The sequence below is a fragment of the Patella vulgata genome, chromosome 1 (genome assembly GCF_932274485.2).
Source record: "Patella vulgata chromosome 1, xgPatVulg1.2, whole genome shotgun sequence".
Lineage (NCBI taxonomy): Eukaryota > Metazoa > Mollusca > Gastropoda > Patellidae > Patella > Patella vulgata.
In genome coordinates, this window is record NC_065879.2 from 64,360,708 (window position 1) to 64,382,644 (window position 21,937).

Here is a 21,937-nt window from a genome sequence, read left to right on the forward strand (position 1 = left end):
TATTTGGAAGCTTTGATAATCACCTGGCAAAATGGGAACAGAAATCAGAATCAAAATAATGAATCAGATTAACCCATTAGTCAATGTTTTATTTTTTAAACTTGCAACACGATGTAAAATTGTGTGGGTGGGCTATCCTAAATCCCTCCTACATGTACATACATGTATATATATACTATTGCTGTATTGCTTGTTGAATCATTAACAAAAAGTAGTAATAGTTGTATAATTATTACCTTTCCATTGAGGAGAAAACTAATTACAAGCTGATTCCATGAATATGTTATTGAGTGCCATCTGCATTATTTTTGGAAACTGCATTTACATATAGTAAATACATGCAATGCCTAAAATTATGGCTTTACCAGGGTGTTTCTTGTTTTAAAAAAAACAAATCAACGAGTGTACATATACATTGCATTATTGTTCACCTAAAACAGCCTTTTGCAGTTGGAATTCTGAAGATTAAGTCATCACACCACTGTCTGAGCAAAATTCATGCATTGCACACATACAATGTATAACACCATAGAAATTGAAATTACCATAATATGTCTGTCCCATTCCATTCTATTCTATATTCAATCACCATTACAATGAAATCATCTTGATCTATCAAATTTATGATAGAGACATAAGATATATGTTTATGTGTACTTTTAGTCATGAAACCAATAACAAAATTTAGCCGAGGTGCAATGTCCTTTTAAAGAGCTCAGAATTATATACTCTCCAGAATAATTGATGAATTATACATGTAATACACTGACTGTACAAAATGTCAATTGAATATAATATATTTTATATCTTTCCGGATGCAATGCTATTGACAATCTATATTTATGATATGTATTTGTGACTGTGTAATTGTCGGTGTTTATAGGATTGTCCTAGTGTATGATATACACTCCACACTATGTGATAACCTATTCACTCAGGTATTTCCCTCACCCAGCTCTCTGTACCTAATGAGGTCATCTTTACAATGTGTTTAATCATAGTGTTGGTGGCTGTGCCCTGAAGGCAGCTCGGTCAGTTACTAGTAAAACTTCAGTTAGAGTATCTTTGTATATATTATTTGGAATATCCATAGGAATTTACAGGTAAATTTACAGGTTTTTACTGGTTTAAATTAAAATTGGATATTTCTACTGTACTGTGTTGAATCATACATGTCCTGTACCCATTTCATTTGTTACTGTGTTTTGGGGATATTCTACTTTAACAATGTGAAATCTGGTAAGTGTTCTATGAACACAGGCAACATGATCTAATTGTGGATATCTAGTCATTTGGATAATGATAATATTTGGTGGACTTGTCTTGGTTAGATTTCTGATGTCAAAAGGAAATATTTTTATTACATTAATTTCAGCTGAAAGAAACTACCGGTATATGATTCATTTTGAAGGAAACATTACTCCAGTAATGTGAGCTTTACAGTGAATTTCTCTTTTTCTTGTTTTGTTTATTGTAAGGAAACAGATTGTATTATAGGAAATATTGAGAAATTGATGAAATTGTGAGTCATTATCTTTTAGATAGAACATCATTGTGTCTCACTATGAGTTCATTGAAGATTTAGACAGTGTGTTTAAGTGTCTAATATATTTTTTATCATATTGAATCTTTAAGGTACAGTATGTGTTATTTTTATACCCTATTGAATTTTCACATTTGAAATCTGTTGATATTTTTTACTTTTAGAGCTTAGTACAGTGGTCATATACATATACATGTAGGTTTTGTGAAATTTAGATTTAGCATGGACTACTTTTCTGTGAGACAGCGTTGTTTTAAATACATGAACTATTTTCCAACAGCTATTTGATAGTATTTAGGGTATCAGTATGTCACGGTTGAGCTGGTAGAAAAATTACTCATTCAAAGTCAACCGACCGTGTTGAACACTCATAAGTCCTACCTTTTTTGCCTCCTTATAAATACATGTATCTCCTCTTAAATATAACAAACTAATCTCCCTTCAACAACAGCTCAATGTATAACAGAGTTTCAGATCTGGGATCTCTCCTTTAAAGATGCACAGAGACATGATCGTTGTTATATTACTATAATATTTTAAAAATAGATAATGAAATATTGATAGATTGAGCAAAAATATAACTGTTTGAAATTCAATTGACATAATAAACAAAGTCTCAATTTTCAGTAGTTCAATCAGCAGTCGACTGTGTGACTGATATCCATATATCTAATCCACTGAATATCTTAGCGATCCGATGTTCTAGCGAGTCGTCTATAGGTTGGTCATGTAAATAAAATAAATAATATAACATTTGAGCCAAAAGACCAGCAATAGACAGATTTTGCTCTGATTAATGTGATCTATAAAATACTGCTTTACATCATTGATTTTCATCATGAAGTTGAGTTGTGAGAGGGAGAGAAAAATGGGGTTTAACGTCCACTCAACACAAACTAGGTCATTTAAGGACTAACATATGGTTCAATTTCATTTCAATAATTCGCTTCCGCGTAGGGGTCTTTAGCAGTAGGAGGAAACTGGAGGACCCGGGATAAAACCCACGAGGTTGGACAGACGACCCTACTCCTTGTTACGTACAACCGGGGAATCAGTTGAGTTATGAGTACGTCAACCTCTGACATGTACATGTACTTTAAGGAATTTTCCAATAGCTTTAGGGTAGAACTTATATGTACTGTACATGTAATAATACTAGTATCAATTTTTTTTCCCGTTTGTTAAGTGAGAATTTGTATGACCTATTTGAAACTTTCTCACAGTTGGACGTTTATAAATATTAATGTTACAATCATGACATTTACGATTTTTATTGTGAGTTATGTCCCCTTATCTCTTTATTGAACTGTCAATCAGCATGAATGATTGACAGTGGAGGTCGCCACCTAGTGGGAGAAAGGTCAAACCATGGAACTTCCAACAGTTTTGTTGAACTACTATGGGAAACAAATCAAATTAGTTTCACTAATTTCATATTTAATTAGAATTTTAGAGTTTTGTGATTATGATGCATGGGGAAGATCTGCGATGCTAGTTCAGGAGATTTTATTAATTTGTTTCTGAAGTACTGTAAATGTAAGCTGCATTCAAAGTGGTCTTTTCCGTATAGGCCTAAGGATCAAGTCTAGATCAACCCCAATCGAACCGGTTTCCAAACTGTTTTTACATTTAATTACAGTCTAACACATACCCGGTATTTATTAATACATGAAGTATTTATTTGTGAATGAAATGTCGTTTTAAAATCATTGAGATATAATTTCTTTCTCGAAAGGTAATCGACATCTGATTTTAATCAGTTAGTGATGATATAAATTTCCATTGCAATATTTTCCATAGACATTGTTGAAACAAGATGTGTGATATGTATGTTCATGTAATTATGCCAACAGAATCCTAGTATCTGGTATTTCTCTATAATAGTGGTTACATTTCTTATAAATTTTAGATGTATTGAACAAGTCAATATTTATAATCTATAAAGACTGCATTCTTGAAATTCCATTAGCCTTACTTGATAGAAATAATCTATATCATTACGGTAAATATATATGGTACTGTGGCTATATTGTCTAGGATCAGCAGAAATATAGATGGTAACTAGTAGGTACATATGTATCAACAACTGCTGGCTACTTCTTAAATTGTATTACTGTTAAAGCATCTATACATGAACATCATTTGAGGGATTGTTGATCACTTGTATTGTAAACTACAATACTGTGACTACAATACTGTGAAAGTGGAATCTCTAACAGGAATATCAGTCCAAAAATGGTTTGAATTCTGTCGGTACATGTATGTAAATGTACAAAGATACATGTATGATGAATTGACAATTTCATAACATGCCCTACAGACAATAAAACTTTTATATGTTCAAAATCTGAACTGTGTAAAACTCCATAATCATACTCTAAACAGCCTGTTTACATGCCAGGAACTATGCCGAGAACTGAATACCGGTAGTTAATTTTTGTATGCTCACATTTTCATGTGGACGTATATTGTGATGTATGTCAGATTGTAATATCCTGGATTATGGCCTCTTTTTTTAGCTTGTTCTCTGTCCATCACTTTTAAAATGTGGGCATAGATGTATCATGCATGACAACCGCTTGTTTTGTAGTGTAAACGGGTCGAATATAAGCATGACGTACTGAGAACTGTGCAAATCTGGACCACTGCAGTGAGGTGGTCTCTGTACGGTTCTGGGTGTTGCACAGTAACATTTTGGTAGTGTAAAAGCTATCCGGTCTTAGAATGGAACATTTCCTGGTACACATTTCTTTGCATGGGTCATTATTAGGCTTGGACCTTTGATCCTTTCTGTGCGTCCTTGTACATGTATATGTAGGCTACAGGTATTTATAAACGATATCACTTTGATTTTGTCTCCTTTCGTAGGGCAATATCAAGATTAGCCCAAATCATTTATTCATGCTTGAGTGACTAACAATTTTATCCTGGCCTGGAAAAGGTTAAGGCTCATTGCCACCAAGTGTTATAATAATAGTCTAATTATTGTAAACAGGGATTTGAACTACTGTAGACCTACATTTGCTATGGGCATGTACGTTGTACCACCACAATCATCATGGTATACTGCTAAATATCTACATGCCAGGCTTCAATTTAGACTGAAACTTTTGAATAGCAAATGTTTTTGACCAACTTTTTGGCTAATCAATTCTAAATTTGAATAGCATTTCCTGAGAAATGAAGATCACTGCTGTTTTGATTATGTCACAAAAATTTAACTTTGTAATAAACAACATTAATAATTTTTATCAATCACTTTATTGACAAAATCTATTTTTTGGAAGGTCATGTATTTGGTTGTATTGATTTTCGAAAGTTTTTTTCAACACAGTTGACTCAAACTCTTTTGCTGGTGGTCCCTCTCATTTAATATGCACTAGATTTCCAAGGGTTGCTTTTGAAACATCTGTATACCGTTTATTTTACTTTCATGTTTCAAGCATAACATGCTCATAACTTGACAATGTCGCCAGTTTCTAACTCATATGCCAACCACTAACATTCTTTATCATACTTACATTGTATGTATCCATGAATAAATCATGGCCAATTTTATCCCCATACTTTGTCTTTTACTAGACAACATTTTCAATTTAACGGGTACAAGCTAGGTACCATAAGCAAGATCACAAGCTTTAGGTAGTCATGAATACTATTAGAAAATCATAGTATAGTATTGCACTGGAAGATACCGATAACATAACTCGGGATGTACATGTACATGTAGTTACGTAACGCTACAGTTACTGTACATGTACATGTAGCAACCAATGGTACAATAGGGTATACGTAGCATGGTTTGATTTACCATTCATATTGTCCTTATTGACAAAGTTAAAAATTTCTATCTGGGAGATAAAAAAGAAGGAAATTTCAGTGAACTTGTGTAAAGAAAGCAATGGAATTTAATGTAACAATGAAATTCTAATAAAAATATTTCTTACAGATTGTATGAATCGCGTTTCAGACTCTTGGAATGGAAGTTTGGCTAATCAATAAAATATTTCTATCGCTTGGTGATTCGAATCGCCTTTTGGGATGTGATACCACTTAAATTGAACCCTGCTACATGCTGGTGTTATTACATCAATGTTACCAGACTTATAAAATATATTTATTGACTATCTGATGTTATAGTCAGCATTCGGATATACATGTAAACATATGCAGGCATATAACCATGTTGGATAGAGTACGGAAATGACTATTGTCCGTCAGCCTGTTATAGCCAGCCCACTTTTCTATAGCACTGTAGTTGTCGTAGTTCGTTGTATTTAACATCTACTTCCACCTGGGGATTACAGACAATATCTTGGCTAGGAGCTGTGACTCGTGCTAGAACTCTTTTGACTGGGTTTAAGTCTCTCCTGTTTTGGGGTAAATGTGGCGCCAACCTGTAAAGATCACTCCTTTCTGGTTTGGCCGACTTTCTCGCACCAGACAAATATTTCATCACCCACAAACAATATCCTATTGACTATACACATTGTTTGGGGTCATGAGGCAAGGAAGCTATGTGATTTTCACCAATTTCAGATAATTACTGCCAGAGTTATTGACCTTGATCACTTTGAAAAATCTTCTGGAGGCTCTAGAGGCTAAAATTAATATCTGATAAACTTTAAATTTACGCACAGTTTTCAAGGCCATGAAATAAAGAAGCCTAATGATTTCCAACAAATTTCCAATATTTACTGCCAAAGTAATGGTCCTTGATCACTTCAAAAAAACATGTGGGCCCCCTTATTAAAGACAAAAGTTATCAAAAAATTACTACATGTACAAGAGTTACATTTAAGTGGAAGCCTATTGATCTTCAACAATTTCTGATGATTATTGCCAGAGTTATGTACATTGATAACTTTGAAAAATCAGGTGGATGCACTAGAAACTGTTAGCATGGGTTAGAACTAGAAGCCAAATAATTCCTAATGATAAATATTTCATGGTTTGTTACTCTTTATCAGTTTTTAGCGTCTAGTAATATGCTTTCATTACATGTACCAACAACTGAAATAATGTTTGACAACGTTTGTGAACTGCTCAATGCTTTGTTGCCAGGCAACCTATCTTTTTATTTTGGCATAAGGAAGGACCCTATTTAATTCTAAAATTTCCTGATCATGAACTGCAAATTGATTTCACATTAGTGTTTTTCCGTTCCAATTTTTTATTGCTACACTGATTTCCTGACAGATTTTTAACTACGTACATGTACATGTAGCTCTTTATAGGCGTCTTCATTAGCCCAGTTCGGAGTAGGACGTTAAACCCCATTCATTTCATTTTCATTTCTTTATAGGATTTGTTGACAATGATTTTAAATTTATAATGAACAACTTTGCAGATTGTAGGCATTTAAGAGGCCTGACAAGCTCCCATCTGTACGTTGCTGATTACTTTGAAATTCCAAACTTAAGCTACATGTATGTTTTCTCCCTGTCCGATCAGTTTTGACAGTAACACACTCAAATGAAATATAGCAACCTTTCCGGAAAACTTTATATTAAACAAACGTTTTAACTAGAAAGCCTGAGACTTGGTATTTGTGATGATCAAGGAATCTGATAAATGTAGGTTCTCATGCTGGGTGAATATCAAATCAAATTAGTGCCGTAATAATCAGGGTATTTACATAAAGGCCTTGATAAGATGTATAGCGTTAAAGCAAGATCAAGCTGGGTACATGCACATGTAGGCTGTGATTGACAGATCTTCTTAATTAAACTTGTAAGAATGCTATAATGTCAATTCATTGTAAAACAATTAATATTTAGATTTATTTCTTTTTATTTCAGTTTGTTGAGGTGGTATTAAGGACGCGATAACTCCAGTATTAGTTGACTTTTTAACAGCACGTGAGAGGAGATGGCAATTATTAAAATGCACCAGTTATTAATTTTCAGTATTATGTTTTGTATATCTTATGGACAAAATAATAGTAAGTGTTTATTTGTCTTTTCTACTGGACAAAAGTGTATATGGTTGTTTGATTACGATAAATACATGTACAACACTCAAACCAAAATATTATATGTTTTAATCCTGGCGTAGGCTGTCTAGAACCTTTAGAATGTGGGATCAATAATGAAGTGTGTCTTGTTCTTTAGATGACAAACAAAAGCATGATTTTGTATTGAAATTAATAGTGCAATAGGAGTTCGCAGAAGGTATACGTAGAAATATTGCACTGATGGTGGACTCATTCCTCACCCCCTCGCATTGTAGACATAATCAAAAATTGTTATATATTAGGCCTACTCTCCAAATGGCTTTAGCTGACAGACATTAAATCTGATTCAATTTGATATTTTTAGGAGTGGACCGCCATCATCTTGACTGAAGCATAGTTTTTAGAGCGGGGGTTTATAAATTGAAGCCAATAACATTCAGAAGAGTAAAATTCTGTAAATCAAATTCAAATGGTGAAGCTCTAATGTATTTTTAACGTAGTTTAGTAATGTCCATTTAACTTGTAAATTTGTGAATGTTTGTCAATTACAGGACTTCTACCTCCAAAGATTACAGAACCTGATGTCGAGAAAACAATATATTACAAAGCCCAGGATGAAGTGATATTAGTATGTCAAGCAGAAGCAAATCCTCAAGCTCAGTAAGAGAAATTTTTACAGATGTAATATATAGTTGGTGAAGCACACCTATAAGGGGGGGGGGGGGTGTCTGTCATTGGTAATTTAGTCTCTGATTTTTATACATCTACATGTATATTTATTGATATGTGGTGATATACTGAGTGCCATGGAAAACGCATCACTTAGTTTTTCGTATAACAAAATGATCCTGTAAACATATCTTATTTATTTTGCTTCTTATTTTGAGCAATAATCAAATGGGAACACATCAATAACAACACATTTGTACACTTATGGATGTTTAATCTGTAATCAAGGGTACAAAGTCAGAGGGGTCAAAACCAAAAGTACGACACAGATATCAGTAGCGCGTGTGTCCTCCACAAGCCATCTTCACGGTAGGCTACAGCATTAACGCGACCCCTGCAAATGCGTAGGGCAGTCCAGTGATGAAATGTGAAACCTCCCCACACCATTACACTTCCCCATCGATTCGTTTCGAAGACGCAGCAGTCTTCAAGACGTTCCCCAAAACGTCTCCACACACGTTGACGGCCATCAGCGTGATAAAGATGAAAGCGACTCTCATCACTGAAGAGCACACTTTGCCAGTCTACTCTTCTCCATGTTTGGTGTCCTTGAGCCCATATCAAACGACGCTGACGGTGATGACCCCTGAGGATAGCTCCAACATAAGGTTATCGTGCACGGAGTCCTACTTCTCTTACACGACGTCTTACGGGGTTGGCACAAACTGGTCCTTGTCTTCTGACGACTGCTGCACCTGTTCGAGTCACTGGGCGGAACCTGTCAAGCAGATGAGTGACCCGGATGTAGCGGTCTTGAGCCTGGGTTGTAACGCATTGTGGACCAGGACGTTGACGGTCATGTGTTGATCCAGTAACTCAAACACGTTCCACCAACCTTACAATAGTGGACTGATGACAATTGAAGTGTCTGGCAATAGCATGTGTAGACATGCCAGCCCGGGACTTTCCAATGGCTTCATTCCTTTGATTTTCTCTAGCTCTATTCCTTCACACGTCCAACAACAAATTACGACAGATTGACGTTTCACAGTTCATGTACTGCACATTAATTTGAAAACATGCTTTTAAAGGGCTCACACACAATGCTGCACGTGAATATTGGGTTTTTCATGTGCATCTCGTGCACTTTTTTTTGTGCACAGGGGCCGATATTTTTTGCATTTGGGAGCATTGTGTGAAACAATAGTTCATAGTATTGCATAATATTATACATACAAAACCACCTAGTAATAAAATATTTGGGAAAAAAAAGTGATGCGTTTTCCATGGCGCTCAGTATATTTCTGTCATTCCTGTACACTATTGGTTGTGGATGCTTACGTTACCATCCAATTAACTTGAACTGTATACAGTGTTTATGTTAATGAAATGAAAAATCCTATTGAATTGTAACAATTTATCAATTTGAAAAATATTGTCGATGCTCAAGGTACTAAAGGTACATATATTACCCAATTGAAATATATATATATATATAGTTATATGCATGAGACGAAGAAGCCTATTGATTGACAATGATTTAAAATACGTTGTAATTAGTTTTGAGTTATGGCCCTAACTTTGATGTTCATGAGATAAAGAAGCCTGCTGATTTTTAACAATTTCTGATACATGTAATTACTGTCTTGAATTTTCATCCTTGATTAATTTGATTGCTCGGGTGACTCATACATGTACATGTACTTAATTCAGACGTTTCAGCAACATTGTTTAACCCTAGACAAATGAAAGATTTTATTTTTATTTATAGATATGAATGGATGAAAGATGATCAGACTATAGTCAGTGACTATATAAAACAAGATCCAATTACTGGTGAACTGCAGATAGCCTCTTTATCTCGCAGAGAGATAGGAAAATACCAATGTTTCGCTTCTAATCAAATTGGAACTAAAACAATAAAATCCATGTCACCCGTCATAACAGTCGACTTGGCATGTAAGTACATCTATATCTAGTCAAAATAAACTAATTGTGGCATGTCTCCCCAAGGTTATCGTAAACCAACTAAACATGTACTGACAATATTATGCATGAACCAGAGTACATTGGACTCTGTCACATCCGACATCTGAATACTAGACATTCTGTGAAATCTGACATCATTTTTATGTCCCGATATATTTCCTTATTACTTCAGCCAAAAAACCTTTGAGTAATCCGTATTCTGAATATTCCGAATTAAGACATCAATCAGCCCGTCACATGAATTCCATGGTTCAACATTGTATAATCCGTCCTTCAATCGGTGGGTGTGAAGCCACAAAAGATTAACAAGCAATCACCAATCAATTATTGGTGCGATTAAAACTCACTCGCGTACGTCTTTGTTGATTACTTTGATAATTTTATAATCTCTTGTAAGAGAGCGCTTGGTATTTGATTTTAGTTTGTCATGTCAAATACGGTGACATGATATAAAAATTGCTGCGATGAAGAAGAATTATTATACAATATTATGTTCAAAATGTGGGATCGTCCTGCAAAGCATGCCCAAACGGACTTGACATTAGATGTCAGCAGCAACTTACAGCAGATTTCGAGAAAGTTCCACGACCTACATAGACGGGAATAACGTTCTGGGGATTCGGAGCTACATTATAACAATATTTTCGGTTTTCGAGGTTATAATAATACTTCAAGTTTTAAGAAAACTGAGTAATCCGACACTCTGCGTAATCCGACATACATGTAATGTAACGATCCCGTACAATGTCAGATTTGACAGAGTCCACTGTATAACTATCAAACACCTGATATTAATTCTAATTAACCTATTTGACAAATATTTGGTGATTATATTGCATGAGTGGTTTTTATTCAGACATTCTTCTTATAAACACTTTTTATAGAGTTAATTCCCTTCACTGAATCCCGGTAAACACTCATTATTGTCCCCAATAATTTTGCTGGTGTAGATGATTATTAGGTGACAGTCTTGGCTGAGTTTGAGGATTAAGAGGTTTTTTCCACAGAGGCTAAGCAGGGATAAGAAGTTTGTTTGTCAATGCTTTGTACACAATAACTTTTAATCTAATTGAAGGAGAGAGAAGTTGAAACTTGAATAGTTTCTGTATTTTATGCTTCTATTACAGATCTAAACAGTTGGGTGGACACAGGTCTGCCTCCTCCAAGGATACAAGCAACAGAAGGGGAAGCAGTTCAGCTGACATGTGACGATGTACCTTTATGTAATCCGCCTGGGCAGTTTAAATGGTATAAAGGTAACGACGAAAGTAGCGAAGTTGTACAGGATGACAGAATAGCTATAGATGCAGAGGGTACGTATACATGTTAATATAGGATGTTAAGTGGAACTACATAGCAAGATTATTATTGACAACGCTACGGCTACATGTAACACTGATTTGACTACGCCTGTCTTATACTCGGATCCTTATCACAAATGTCGCTAAAATCGTCAAGCACCTTGATAACAGTGTTATAATCCACTTGTTTATGCTAATACATGTATCATAGCTAAGATATTTGTAACCGTGATTGTAATTCCATTAGTTTGGAATGTTCAGGTTGACAGACAAGCTCCCCAGTTAGTTTTCCTATAACACTAATGTTGTGGACTGTGGTTTATTGAAACATCATATGACTTCAAATAATGTTGTATACACTATATGGATTGTCAGCAGACTGTGACTCTATATGTAGGTAAAAGTGGATTTTAAGCCCCACTGATTGACGGTGACCCTTTATTTTCACTAACATACTATCTAGGCCATACCTTAGTCCACTAATCAAGCTGTTATTATCATGTAGCTTTTGTGGAAAAGCCTGGACATTTTGATTGGATTTAGACAGAAGATATATCGAAGATTATTATGAAACGGTTGATAGCGGCGTTTACACGATACAACCAATCCATACAACTGTCTGATGAACTACTAACTTTATCCAATTTTGAGTTGTTATTTCTGTTCATGTAGGCCGCCATTTTGGATTCAAATGTTTAAAACAAATGATATTTTTAGCCGTTTGCTTTGATAATAAATTTATAAAATGCAGAACTATCAGGATGCATCCACAAAAACAACAACTGGCTCTCTATATTTATGGGACTTTTATAATGGTCTGTCCATCTGTCCTCGGTCACACTTTTTGAGACACAATAACTCTCCTAATTGAGGTAAATGTTCAAACTTGGTGTAGGTCTTTATTAGGTGAATACCTTGATGAAGTTTGAAGAAGAGCATTTTCGGCTTAGGGTAAGCAGAGATAAGCAATTTGATTGGTTGATGCTTTGGGACACGATAACTTTAATGATGGTGATGAAACTTGGTGTATAATTTTATTACATCAATATCTTGACTAAGTTCGATAATGAGCATTTTCTGCTCAGGGTAAGCAGAGTGATAAGCAATTTGATTGATGAAACTTGGTGTATAGTTTTATTATATCAATACCTTGACTAAGTTCAATAATGAGCACTTTCTGCTTAGGCTAAGTAGCGATAAGCAATTTGATTGGTCGAGACTTTGGAACATAACAACTCTGCTTTTAATTGAGGTAGAATGTTTAAACTTGATGTAGATGTTCATTAGGCGAATGTCTTGACTAAGTTCAATGATTAACATTTCCCACTAAAGCTAAGCAGAGCTAAGCAATTTCATTGGTTGATGCTTTGGGATAAGATAACTTTGATTCTGACTTCAAAACCTTGACTGAGTTTGATTATGAATATTTTATGCTTAGACTTAGTATAGATAATCACTGTTGGCTTGTTCCCCTTTTTTACAGGACAAAACATCTGTTTGTTGTGACCACATCACAAACTCAAGGATTTCTGTATTTACATATAAGCTAGAAAGGGGTTAACATGTGTAGGTAATGCTGGCATGCTTAGTCTCATTTATCCCAATCATTAACAACCTGACTATTATAATAGTGACCATTTCATGCAATTTATTATCTTATTATATATTTTCAGGAACTCTTCATTTCGTCTACGTAACAAAAGCTGATGAATTAAGTGGATTAAATTATCAATGTGCCATTTTTAATCGTCATCTTAATTCCATTAATTTAGGCAGTGGGAAGATTTTAGAGATTACGAAACTAAATCGTAAGTGTTTAAACTACACTTTACACACCAATAAGATAATTATGCAGTAAAGTTTGATTTAACGGAAAATGTTTTCTTTTCATACCTCCACACTTCCATGTGGACGTATATATACGTATATATTGTCATCCCCCCTGTCTGTCCATCCGTTCTCAATTTCTTTATGGAAACTCTACAGGTCACAATTTTTATCCGATTTTGAACAAACTTGAAATGTATGTTTATAACCCAAAGATCTTGGTTCCTTTTTGATATTCGCGCGTATCTGACTGTATCATGTTTTTAGATTGTGGTCCCTCTAGAAGTCACAATTTGTATTCAATTTTAAAAAAACAAGCATTTAAATATATAACTGTTACACCCCAATTTCATAATCTAGGTAGGTTGCCAAAGGATATGTTAGGAGAAACTTTGTTATCTACAAAACAGATGACCTAATTTTGCTTGAAGAAACAAATCTTTTAAAGGTTTTTATTTGTATTCTGTGTTCCAGCAATTCCAGATAGAGCACCCAGTGTGTTATATAGCAAACCAAATCAGAAAGCTCTTATTGGACATTATGTTGACATACAATGTATCTTTGGTGGCAAGTAAGTACAAAGTTATTCTTCATGATTTGATGTCACATTATGGTCCCTGCTATTTTTCATGATCTAAGGTCATATTTTGGCTCCTGTTATCTTTGATTTGATGTCACATTATGGCCCTTGCTATCTTGAATGATTTGATATCACATTGTGATGTCATGTTATTGGCCCCTGTTATCTTTGATGATTTGATGTCACTTTTTGACCCGTGTTATCTTTGGGGAGCCACGTTGGCTAAGTGGGTAAGACGCTTGCTCACTAACCTAAAGGTCGCCGAGGAAATTTATGAAAATTTTCTGGCATGGTATCCACTTGTCATTGGTGCAGGGTGGAGGGCCTGACAAGGACATCTGTCTAGTCGTTCTAGTGGGATGAAAAACTGAGGTCCCGTGTACACATGGGAGTGCACATAAAAGATTTCCAATTGTAATTCAATATAAGAGTATGCCGTAACACAGGGCAAAATTTCCGTCATAGCACACTGTATGGCGTTTGCCTGTTTTGATTAGCCTTGTCATAGCAGAACAGAAGGACGTTAAATCCCGTTTCGTTTCGTTTCATTTCTTGTTATCTTTGACATGTTAAATGGCCCGGGGGGGTTGGATGGCTGAATGGTTAGCATGTGCGCGCTGTATCATAAAGTCTGTCATTGAGTCGACTGGCGTGATTTCGAATCCCCGGTTGTACGTGGCAAGGAGTAGGGTCGCCTGTCCAACCTCGTGGGTTTTCTCCGGGTCCTCCGGTTTCCTCCCACTGCTAAAGACCCCTACGCGCAAGCGAATTATTGAAATAAAATTAAACCATTTGTTAGTCCCGAAATGACCTAGTTTGTGTCGAGTGGACGTTAAACCCCATTTCTCTCTCTCTCTCGTTAAATGGCCCCTGTTAGCTTTGATGATTTGATGTCACATTATGGCCCCTGTTAATTTTCATTATTTGATGATATTTATTGTTTTTGTTAAATTCCATGATATTTTTATGGTAGGTGTGGTGACCTCTGCTATTTTTCATAGCCCCTTTTCATGTTCCCATGATCTAAACACATGACTTAAACAATATTAATGTTTTGGACCCTGAAAATTTATGTTTTTGAAAAGATTTATAGATGATTTAATCAGAAGTCTCGAAAAATGTTTTCCAGGCCGATACCATCTATATCGTGGAAAAACAATGAGTTACAAGCAATTACAAGTAACTCTGATAAATATGAATTTATCGACACTTCACGACGAATTTTACGAGTTAAAAATATCCAGGAGTCAGACGAAGGAACTTTCACTTGTGAAGGTGCAAATACTCAAACCAATACAGCAACAACAGCTCTTAATGTCACATGTAAGTAACAATTACAGAACTTCGGTTTCTAAACTGTTTCTTTTTAAAAAAAACTCTTTAGGACAGTTTCTGCAACCTTTTTTATATGCTCACATTTTCATGTGGATGTATATTGTCGATGCCCCTGTCCGTCCTTCCACAATTTCTTTGTGGACACTCTATAGATCACAATTTGTAACTGATTTTGACACAACTTGAAATATAGGTTTATTGCCAAAAGATCTTGGTTCCTTTTGATATTGGCATGTTATGGACCATGACTTTATTGATTATGGTCCCTGATTGTACAATAAATCACGTTTTTAGCTTGTGTACACTCTAGATATCAAATTTTTTATCCAATTTATCGGACCGTAACATCCTGGATTATAGCCCCTGCGTTCACAATTTTTATTCAATTTAAAAAAACATTTGAATATATCACCGTTACACAATAATGACGGCCAATTTCGAATCAGGTCCTAACTGTCGAACAAAATGGCCACTCTTTGTACGCAAATAATGTTAAAGTATGTAATATCAAGGTTGTGGACCCTCTAGTGGTCACAATTTTGATGAAACTGAAAACGTGTTTACATTCCAAAGATCTAGTTTTCTTTCGATATTTGTGCATATCTGACTGTAACTTCCTGGTTGTACCTAAGAATCGCGATTTTAGCTTGCGGATACCCTAGAGTTCACAATTTTTTTCCAATTTTAAAAATCGTTTAAATGTATCATCGCTTCATGAAATTTGATTCAAACTGCCTGACAAAATGGCCGCTCCCTGTACCCATTATGTTAATAAATGTCTTAATCATTAATTTCCTCGTATATAACATGTGAGGCCTAAAGAAAGACCTGCAATGGGCAAATTAAGCCCTTGAATAATTTATCTTTAAGGAATATTAGTTTCTACAAGCGACTTAAAGGTCTTGAAGAATTATTTCAATTCAAATATTTGTTTGAGCACTTGGTTGTGGGGAGGGGACACTTTTGTTTTCTATGGTGTGGGCATGAAAATATAAATGTATAAAACAGAATAAGTGACACATCCAATATATTGTTCATATATTTATTCCAGCTCGTCCTATCTGGGAAAAGTCCTTATCGTCAATTACTGTTGCAGCAACAAGAGATGCTAGTATGACCTGTCAAGCAAAATCAGTAATAAGGGAGAATCCACCAGGACCCCCAGAATGGTTTGAAAATGGAGCCCCCATTCCAAACGATAAATGTAAGTTTCAAATATTCTTAAGATGCAAAAATCCATATCCAACCACACTATAGTATTGGCATTATGAAAGAGCCATAAGCTCTTTGGGAGTCTTGGCTGGTGGGTTAAAACAGAAATTTTCACTTGGATCTTATTTGAATATACAGTTAAATAAAATAGCAATGTTTAAGCTGTTGTAAAAAGAGCTGGTGTTTTTTGAAGGAGTTTAACAAATAATTTTGAAAAATGCCTTACTCTAGAAGAAATAGGTCAGCAGGCACAGATTTAAGGGGACGCCCCTAAGGTGTACAAAAAAGAAATCATTTTATGACATGAACTTTGTCAACTTGAATAAAACTGCTTTCCCGTTGAGATAACGATCGGCGAACTACTATAAAATCATGGATTCATAAATGACAAATTAATTATTAAAAAAACCTGTATGGAATGGACTAAGCTGGCACAAAAATCTGCCGTTCAATTTGACTGTTCACCTATTTCATGGAATATAATTGATTAGAAATTACAACAAAAAATTTAAATATCGAATGTAAATCACTTAATATATACTCATAATACATATATATTAATATGCTTTTAGACCCATTTTAGTCTTATTTCAAGTTTCCCAAATTTTGACCATATTACATGACCTTTGACCTGTATTTATCTTCTAATTCTAGTTGACAGTGGTAAATATGTGTTCAGTAATGATAAACAGATATTGATGGTGACAAATCTTGTAAAACCAGATGATACTACATGCTTCCAGTGTAAAGTTAGCAACTCGGAGGGTTTTCGATTTGCTGATGGATGTCTGGATGTCATAGGTAAGTTTAAGCCTTTTAATATCAAGCTGGTAAAGCAAACCTGATAGTATCCAGTTTTTTCAACCCTAAGAGCATTGACAATCGAGTGAATATGAGAATTTCATCAGACAAAACATGTACTGAGTCAATAAAAAAATATCCCTATGATGTCTCTCTTGTGTTACATTAAATCAAGATTCAAATGATGCGGTACCAGGTATCATGACTTAAAAAAAACATTGACCTGACTCAGTGTCAAGTATTTACTTGAATTCTACTCACACCAGATCAGGTATGGTAGCTTACACAACTGTCACACATTTTGATTGCATGATTTGAAGATATAGAACTTGAATCATACGTTTTATGATTCAAAACTTGTTTAACCTTAAGTGGCCCACAGGTTTGATGTCATAGCATTATAAAAATTCACATCATGATCAGGGGTATAAATTTTTAGGGCTGTGCAGTCGGTATCAAAATTATGCATCGGCAACTAAATAAATTAATGCCAAAATAGAAGGGAAAAATCCCAAATACTTAATTTATGTATGAATATATCTGTGTATATGTTTGATTGCTTTGATTGGATATCACAATACGCACCATTTTTTCAAAGCTCAAATTAATAAGAACTGCATTGCGTTCAGTATTGAAATGGGAACTCTTCGATGAACTATTGTCTCTTGTGTTTGAGGTTGACCAAACGGACGCGACTGATCTTGACAGAATCGCCAATTGATGGTCAAACTTGACTTTGTGCGGATGCTTGATGAAAATATGAGGACATAGTCATATCTTTGCTAATTAATTATGTATATTCACCATATAGATTCATGTATTTGATGTAATTATCACGCATTCACAGTACTTTGTTTGTTCTTGCAAAAGAATTTAATAAATAACATCAATTCCTATGCGTAGTACTCAATTTTACTTATGTTAGAAGTGTTTTCAGACCATCAGAATTCTGGAAAATCCAGGAAATTGCATGCCCCCGAACCCTCTAGAAAGCATGCACCTGTAGTGCTCGGCTCAAGGCTGCGTTGGTCGTATTTGGGGCCTCTGCATCTCATTTTTGCTATCCCCAACCAAAATCAAAATATACTATTCAAAAAAAGTAGGGGATATTTGATTTTTAAGTGTTATTAAAGTCACCTAATGAAACTGACGAAGAAACAAATGACAAAATGAAATGAAGTTCACATTCATCGATTTATTCCAAATGATCGTTAGACTAAGTAAGGCACAGACTGACCATTATAAGGGTAAAATGATACCCGGGGTCAAACAGCAAAGTTACCACAGCATCACAACGGGTAAATCCTCCTCTGTTTGCCAAACAAGTATTGATCCGACGTGGCATACTCCTAATGAGACGTCTAAGGTCATTTTGGTCCAGATTGTCCCATTCCTGTTGCAACGCAGCAGCAAGTTCTTGGACATTGGCAGGACGTTGTTGACGTTGACGTAACCTCTGTCCTAGCATGTCCCAGACATGCTCGATGGGGGAGAGGTCGGGACTCAGTGCTGGCCAAGGTAATGTGGTGATGTTCTGTTGTTGGAGGTAACCTGTAACGATCCTGGCCCTGTGACATCTTGCGTTGTCATCCTGGAAGATGAAACGGCGGCCATGACGTCGTGCGAACGGCACAACATGGACTGCCAAGATGTTGTCCCGGTAGTACTGGCCTGTAACACGCCCTGCAACAACATGTAAAGCCGTTCTTCCAGCAACAGTGATGCCTCCCCACACCATAACAGAACCACCCCCAAATCGATCATGTCTGATGACGTTAACGTCTTGGAAGCGCTCGTTTTGACGACGCCACACCCTCCTACGTCTGTCCAAAAAATCAACAGTGAACCTTGACTCATCTGAAAACATCACATTGCTCCAGCGTCGATTATCCCAGTGTTGACGATCCCTACACCAACGACGTCTTGTCTGAATGTGATGATCTCTCAAACAAGGGATCACGCGAGGACGTCGGGCGCGAATCGTCTGGCCACTCACTCTCACACCAGTGTCTGTTTGAAGACGAGCGCTGATCTGATTTGCTGTGATGACACGATTTCCCAAGGCCAAGGTACGGATAAATCGATCCTGGGCTTGAGTTGTCGCCCTTGGTCGACCTGAGCGTGGTCTGTCCTGTACATTTTGGGTAAGCCGACGCATATCAAAATTTGTTTTCTGGTCACTAAAACAATTAAATTGATGTTTCCACCCTGGAATTCAATGCCACAATGACTGTAACATTCAAAGTCAGAGTCGTGCAAATCTTGGGTTGGACCCCCATGATGATCCCAAGCATCACCTGCATTCCATGCGGTAGCTATTGGTGCATTTGGGCGTCACATGTAACTGGAAATGTTTCTTCTGTTAGGTTCTATAGTGACTTTCTCGTAGTCATTTGCATATTTTAGTATTATGCCCCCAAAATCAAATATCCCCTACTTTTTTTGAATAGTATAGATATATACACTGGTGGTCAGTATACATGTGTACTACAACTAGAAAAATAAGTTGTTGATTACTGCCATCACACTCTAATAACATAGAACTATTAACACCTACACGTCTATTATCACTGTCATAATCACTGAAAAAATATGAATCACCATCATTCAATTTTCACTGTTTTAACATAATTTTTTTAAGAAGAAACTGTAACATGAAGTTATAGGTATTGACGAGTGGTTAGGTAGGAGTTGAAAAGCAGAACCTTTGAACTTTAATATATAGTCCATCTGTATTCTGAATCAAACACTGTCCATCTGTATTCTGATTCAAACACTGTCCATCTGTATCATGAATCAAACACTGTCCATCTGTATCATGAATCAAACACTGTCCATCTGTATCATGAATCAAACACTGCCCATTTTTATCATGAATTGCAATCAAGCATTTGATTACTATATAAATAATATGATAGAGGTGTTTTTTTTTTCTTTTTAAGAACCCATTGTGATTACATCAAGACCTCCAGCTGTTCAGGAGATATTGAAAGGTGATATCGTCAATTTGACTGTTATGGCCCAGACTAACTCTCCATGGCCGATTCAGTATAAATGGTTCTTTAACAATCAGACTTATGATGATAAGCCACCTTTTGTTACTTACAATGAAACATCTAAATTCGCATACATCAACACAGAGGATTTATCGTTTGAGGATTATCGTACTATTAATGGAACGTACATACGGATGGTGTATAATGTACATGAAAAAATCAATGTTACAATTCAAGTTATCTTGAAAGAAGTTGGAAGTAAGTTTGTTTTAGCTTTTTATGCGCCTACATGGAAATGTGGTCGTAATTGCCGTCGTCCACACTTTCTTGTGAAAATCCTACAGACAACATTTATCATTTGATTGTTTTGAAATTGATATATGTTGTTTACATCACTGAGATGAAGAAACCTTTTAAAATTCAATAATTTCCGTTAATTTCTTCTAGAAATGTTATCATCTGATCTGTATGAAATTTATATACATCCTTTAAATTAGTGAAACATCGAAGCCTATTGACTAGCAGCAATTTCTTTTAATTACTTCTAGAGTTATGGCCCTTGTTTTACTTTGTTGAATTTTGTGAACTTTCGAACAATAAAATTTATTATCTGATCTGTATGAAATTTATATGCATCATTTAAATTAGTGAAAAAAAGAAACCTTTTGCATTTCAGAAATTTCTGTTAATACTGTTTAAAGTAATGGCCCTTGTTTCACTTTGTTGAACCTTGTGAACTTTCGAACAATAGAAGTTATCGTCTGATCTGTATGAAATTGCCCATTTACTACTTCACGAATTGAACCTTGTGAATGCTCTCACAACAAAAGTTATCATCCGATCTGTATGAAGTTTTCTGCATTATTTAAATTAGTAAGATGAAAGATCCTGTCAAATTTTAACAATTTCTGTTAATTACATGTACTTCCAGAGTTAAGGCCCTAGTTTCAGTTTGTAGAACCCTTTCGAACCCTCAAACGATGGAAATTATAATATGATCTGTATAAAATAATCTTGTAAATGTCCCCCTTTACCTACAAATGAATAAATATGCGACAATCCTTGTCGACCGCTTGATTGATTTAGTTACTGTGGGTGTATGTTTCATTGCCTATCTTTCTTTAATGGGGGGTGATGGTGGCTAAGTGGGTAAGGCGCTAGCTCGCTAGCCTGGAGGTCAGGTGTTCAATCCCTGCATTGGCTGAGAAAGTTCATCCAGATTTTCCAGCATGGTTCCTCCTTGTCAGTGATGCAGGATGTAGGGCCTGACAAGGACAGCTGTCTCGTCATTTGGATGGGACGAAAAACCGAGTTCCTGTGTACACATTGGCATGCGTGTAAAAGATCCCTTGACAAATGGAATTAGATATAAGAGTAGGCCGTAGTGCTGCTGTCCGGGCATAATTTCCCACATAGCACACTGTATGGCGTATGCCCGTCTTCATTAGCCCAGTTCGGTGCAAAACAGTAGGACGTTAAACCCCATTTCATTTCCTCTTTTTTTTAATGGCCAGTTTCCACATATGCATATTTTTTTTTTCGTGGGCTTAAAGTTGCCTGATCTTGGAATAACTTGAACAATTAATGCTTGGTACATGTATTAAAATAAAAACTGTAGCCCTTGTGTACACATGATGTCAGATTTTCACATTGTCTTGACATCTCTTTCTGAATTAATTAATTCTATGTAGATAAGCTACAATTATATGATAATCATATACAGACTAT

The 21,937-nt window shown here is 35.6% G+C and overlaps 2 protein-coding genes across 5 annotated transcripts in view; one reads left to right on the top strand and one right to left on the bottom strand.

The window, feature by feature from the left end:
* The window catches only part of LOC126824460 (neuroglian), a 63,804-nt gene that overhangs the window by 32,820 nt on the left and 9,047 nt on the right, over positions 1–21,937 (top strand). For 3 of the 4 annotated variants that reach the window (XM_050553728.2, XM_050553873.2, XM_050553795.2), the window contains exons 3-12: positions 7,345–7,487; positions 8,051–8,159; positions 9,940–10,127; positions 11,285–11,470; positions 13,132–13,266; positions 13,760–13,856; positions 14,995–15,188; positions 16,252–16,404; positions 17,067–17,213; positions 20,156–20,467. In XM_050553728.2, the coding sequence (XP_050409685.2) occupies positions 7,415–7,487; positions 8,051–8,159; positions 9,940–10,127; positions 11,285–11,470; positions 13,132–13,266; positions 13,760–13,856; positions 14,995–15,188; positions 16,252–16,404; positions 17,067–17,213; positions 20,156–20,467 (1,594 nt within the window). In that variant the 5' untranslated portion in view covers positions 7,345–7,414. Of the gene's footprint in view, positions 1–1,003; positions 1,104–7,344; positions 7,488–8,050; positions 8,160–9,939; positions 10,128–11,284; positions 11,471–13,131; positions 13,267–13,759; positions 13,857–14,994; positions 15,189–16,251; positions 16,405–17,066; positions 17,214–20,155; positions 20,468–21,937 lie in introns of those variants that run through there. The other variant, XM_050553950.2, reaches the window with a different exon arrangement.
* The window catches only part of LOC130010857 (neuroglian-like), a 92,482-nt gene that overhangs the window by 16,103 nt on the left and 54,442 nt on the right, over positions 1–21,937 (bottom strand). The gene's annotated exons all lie outside the window — the stretch shown is intronic.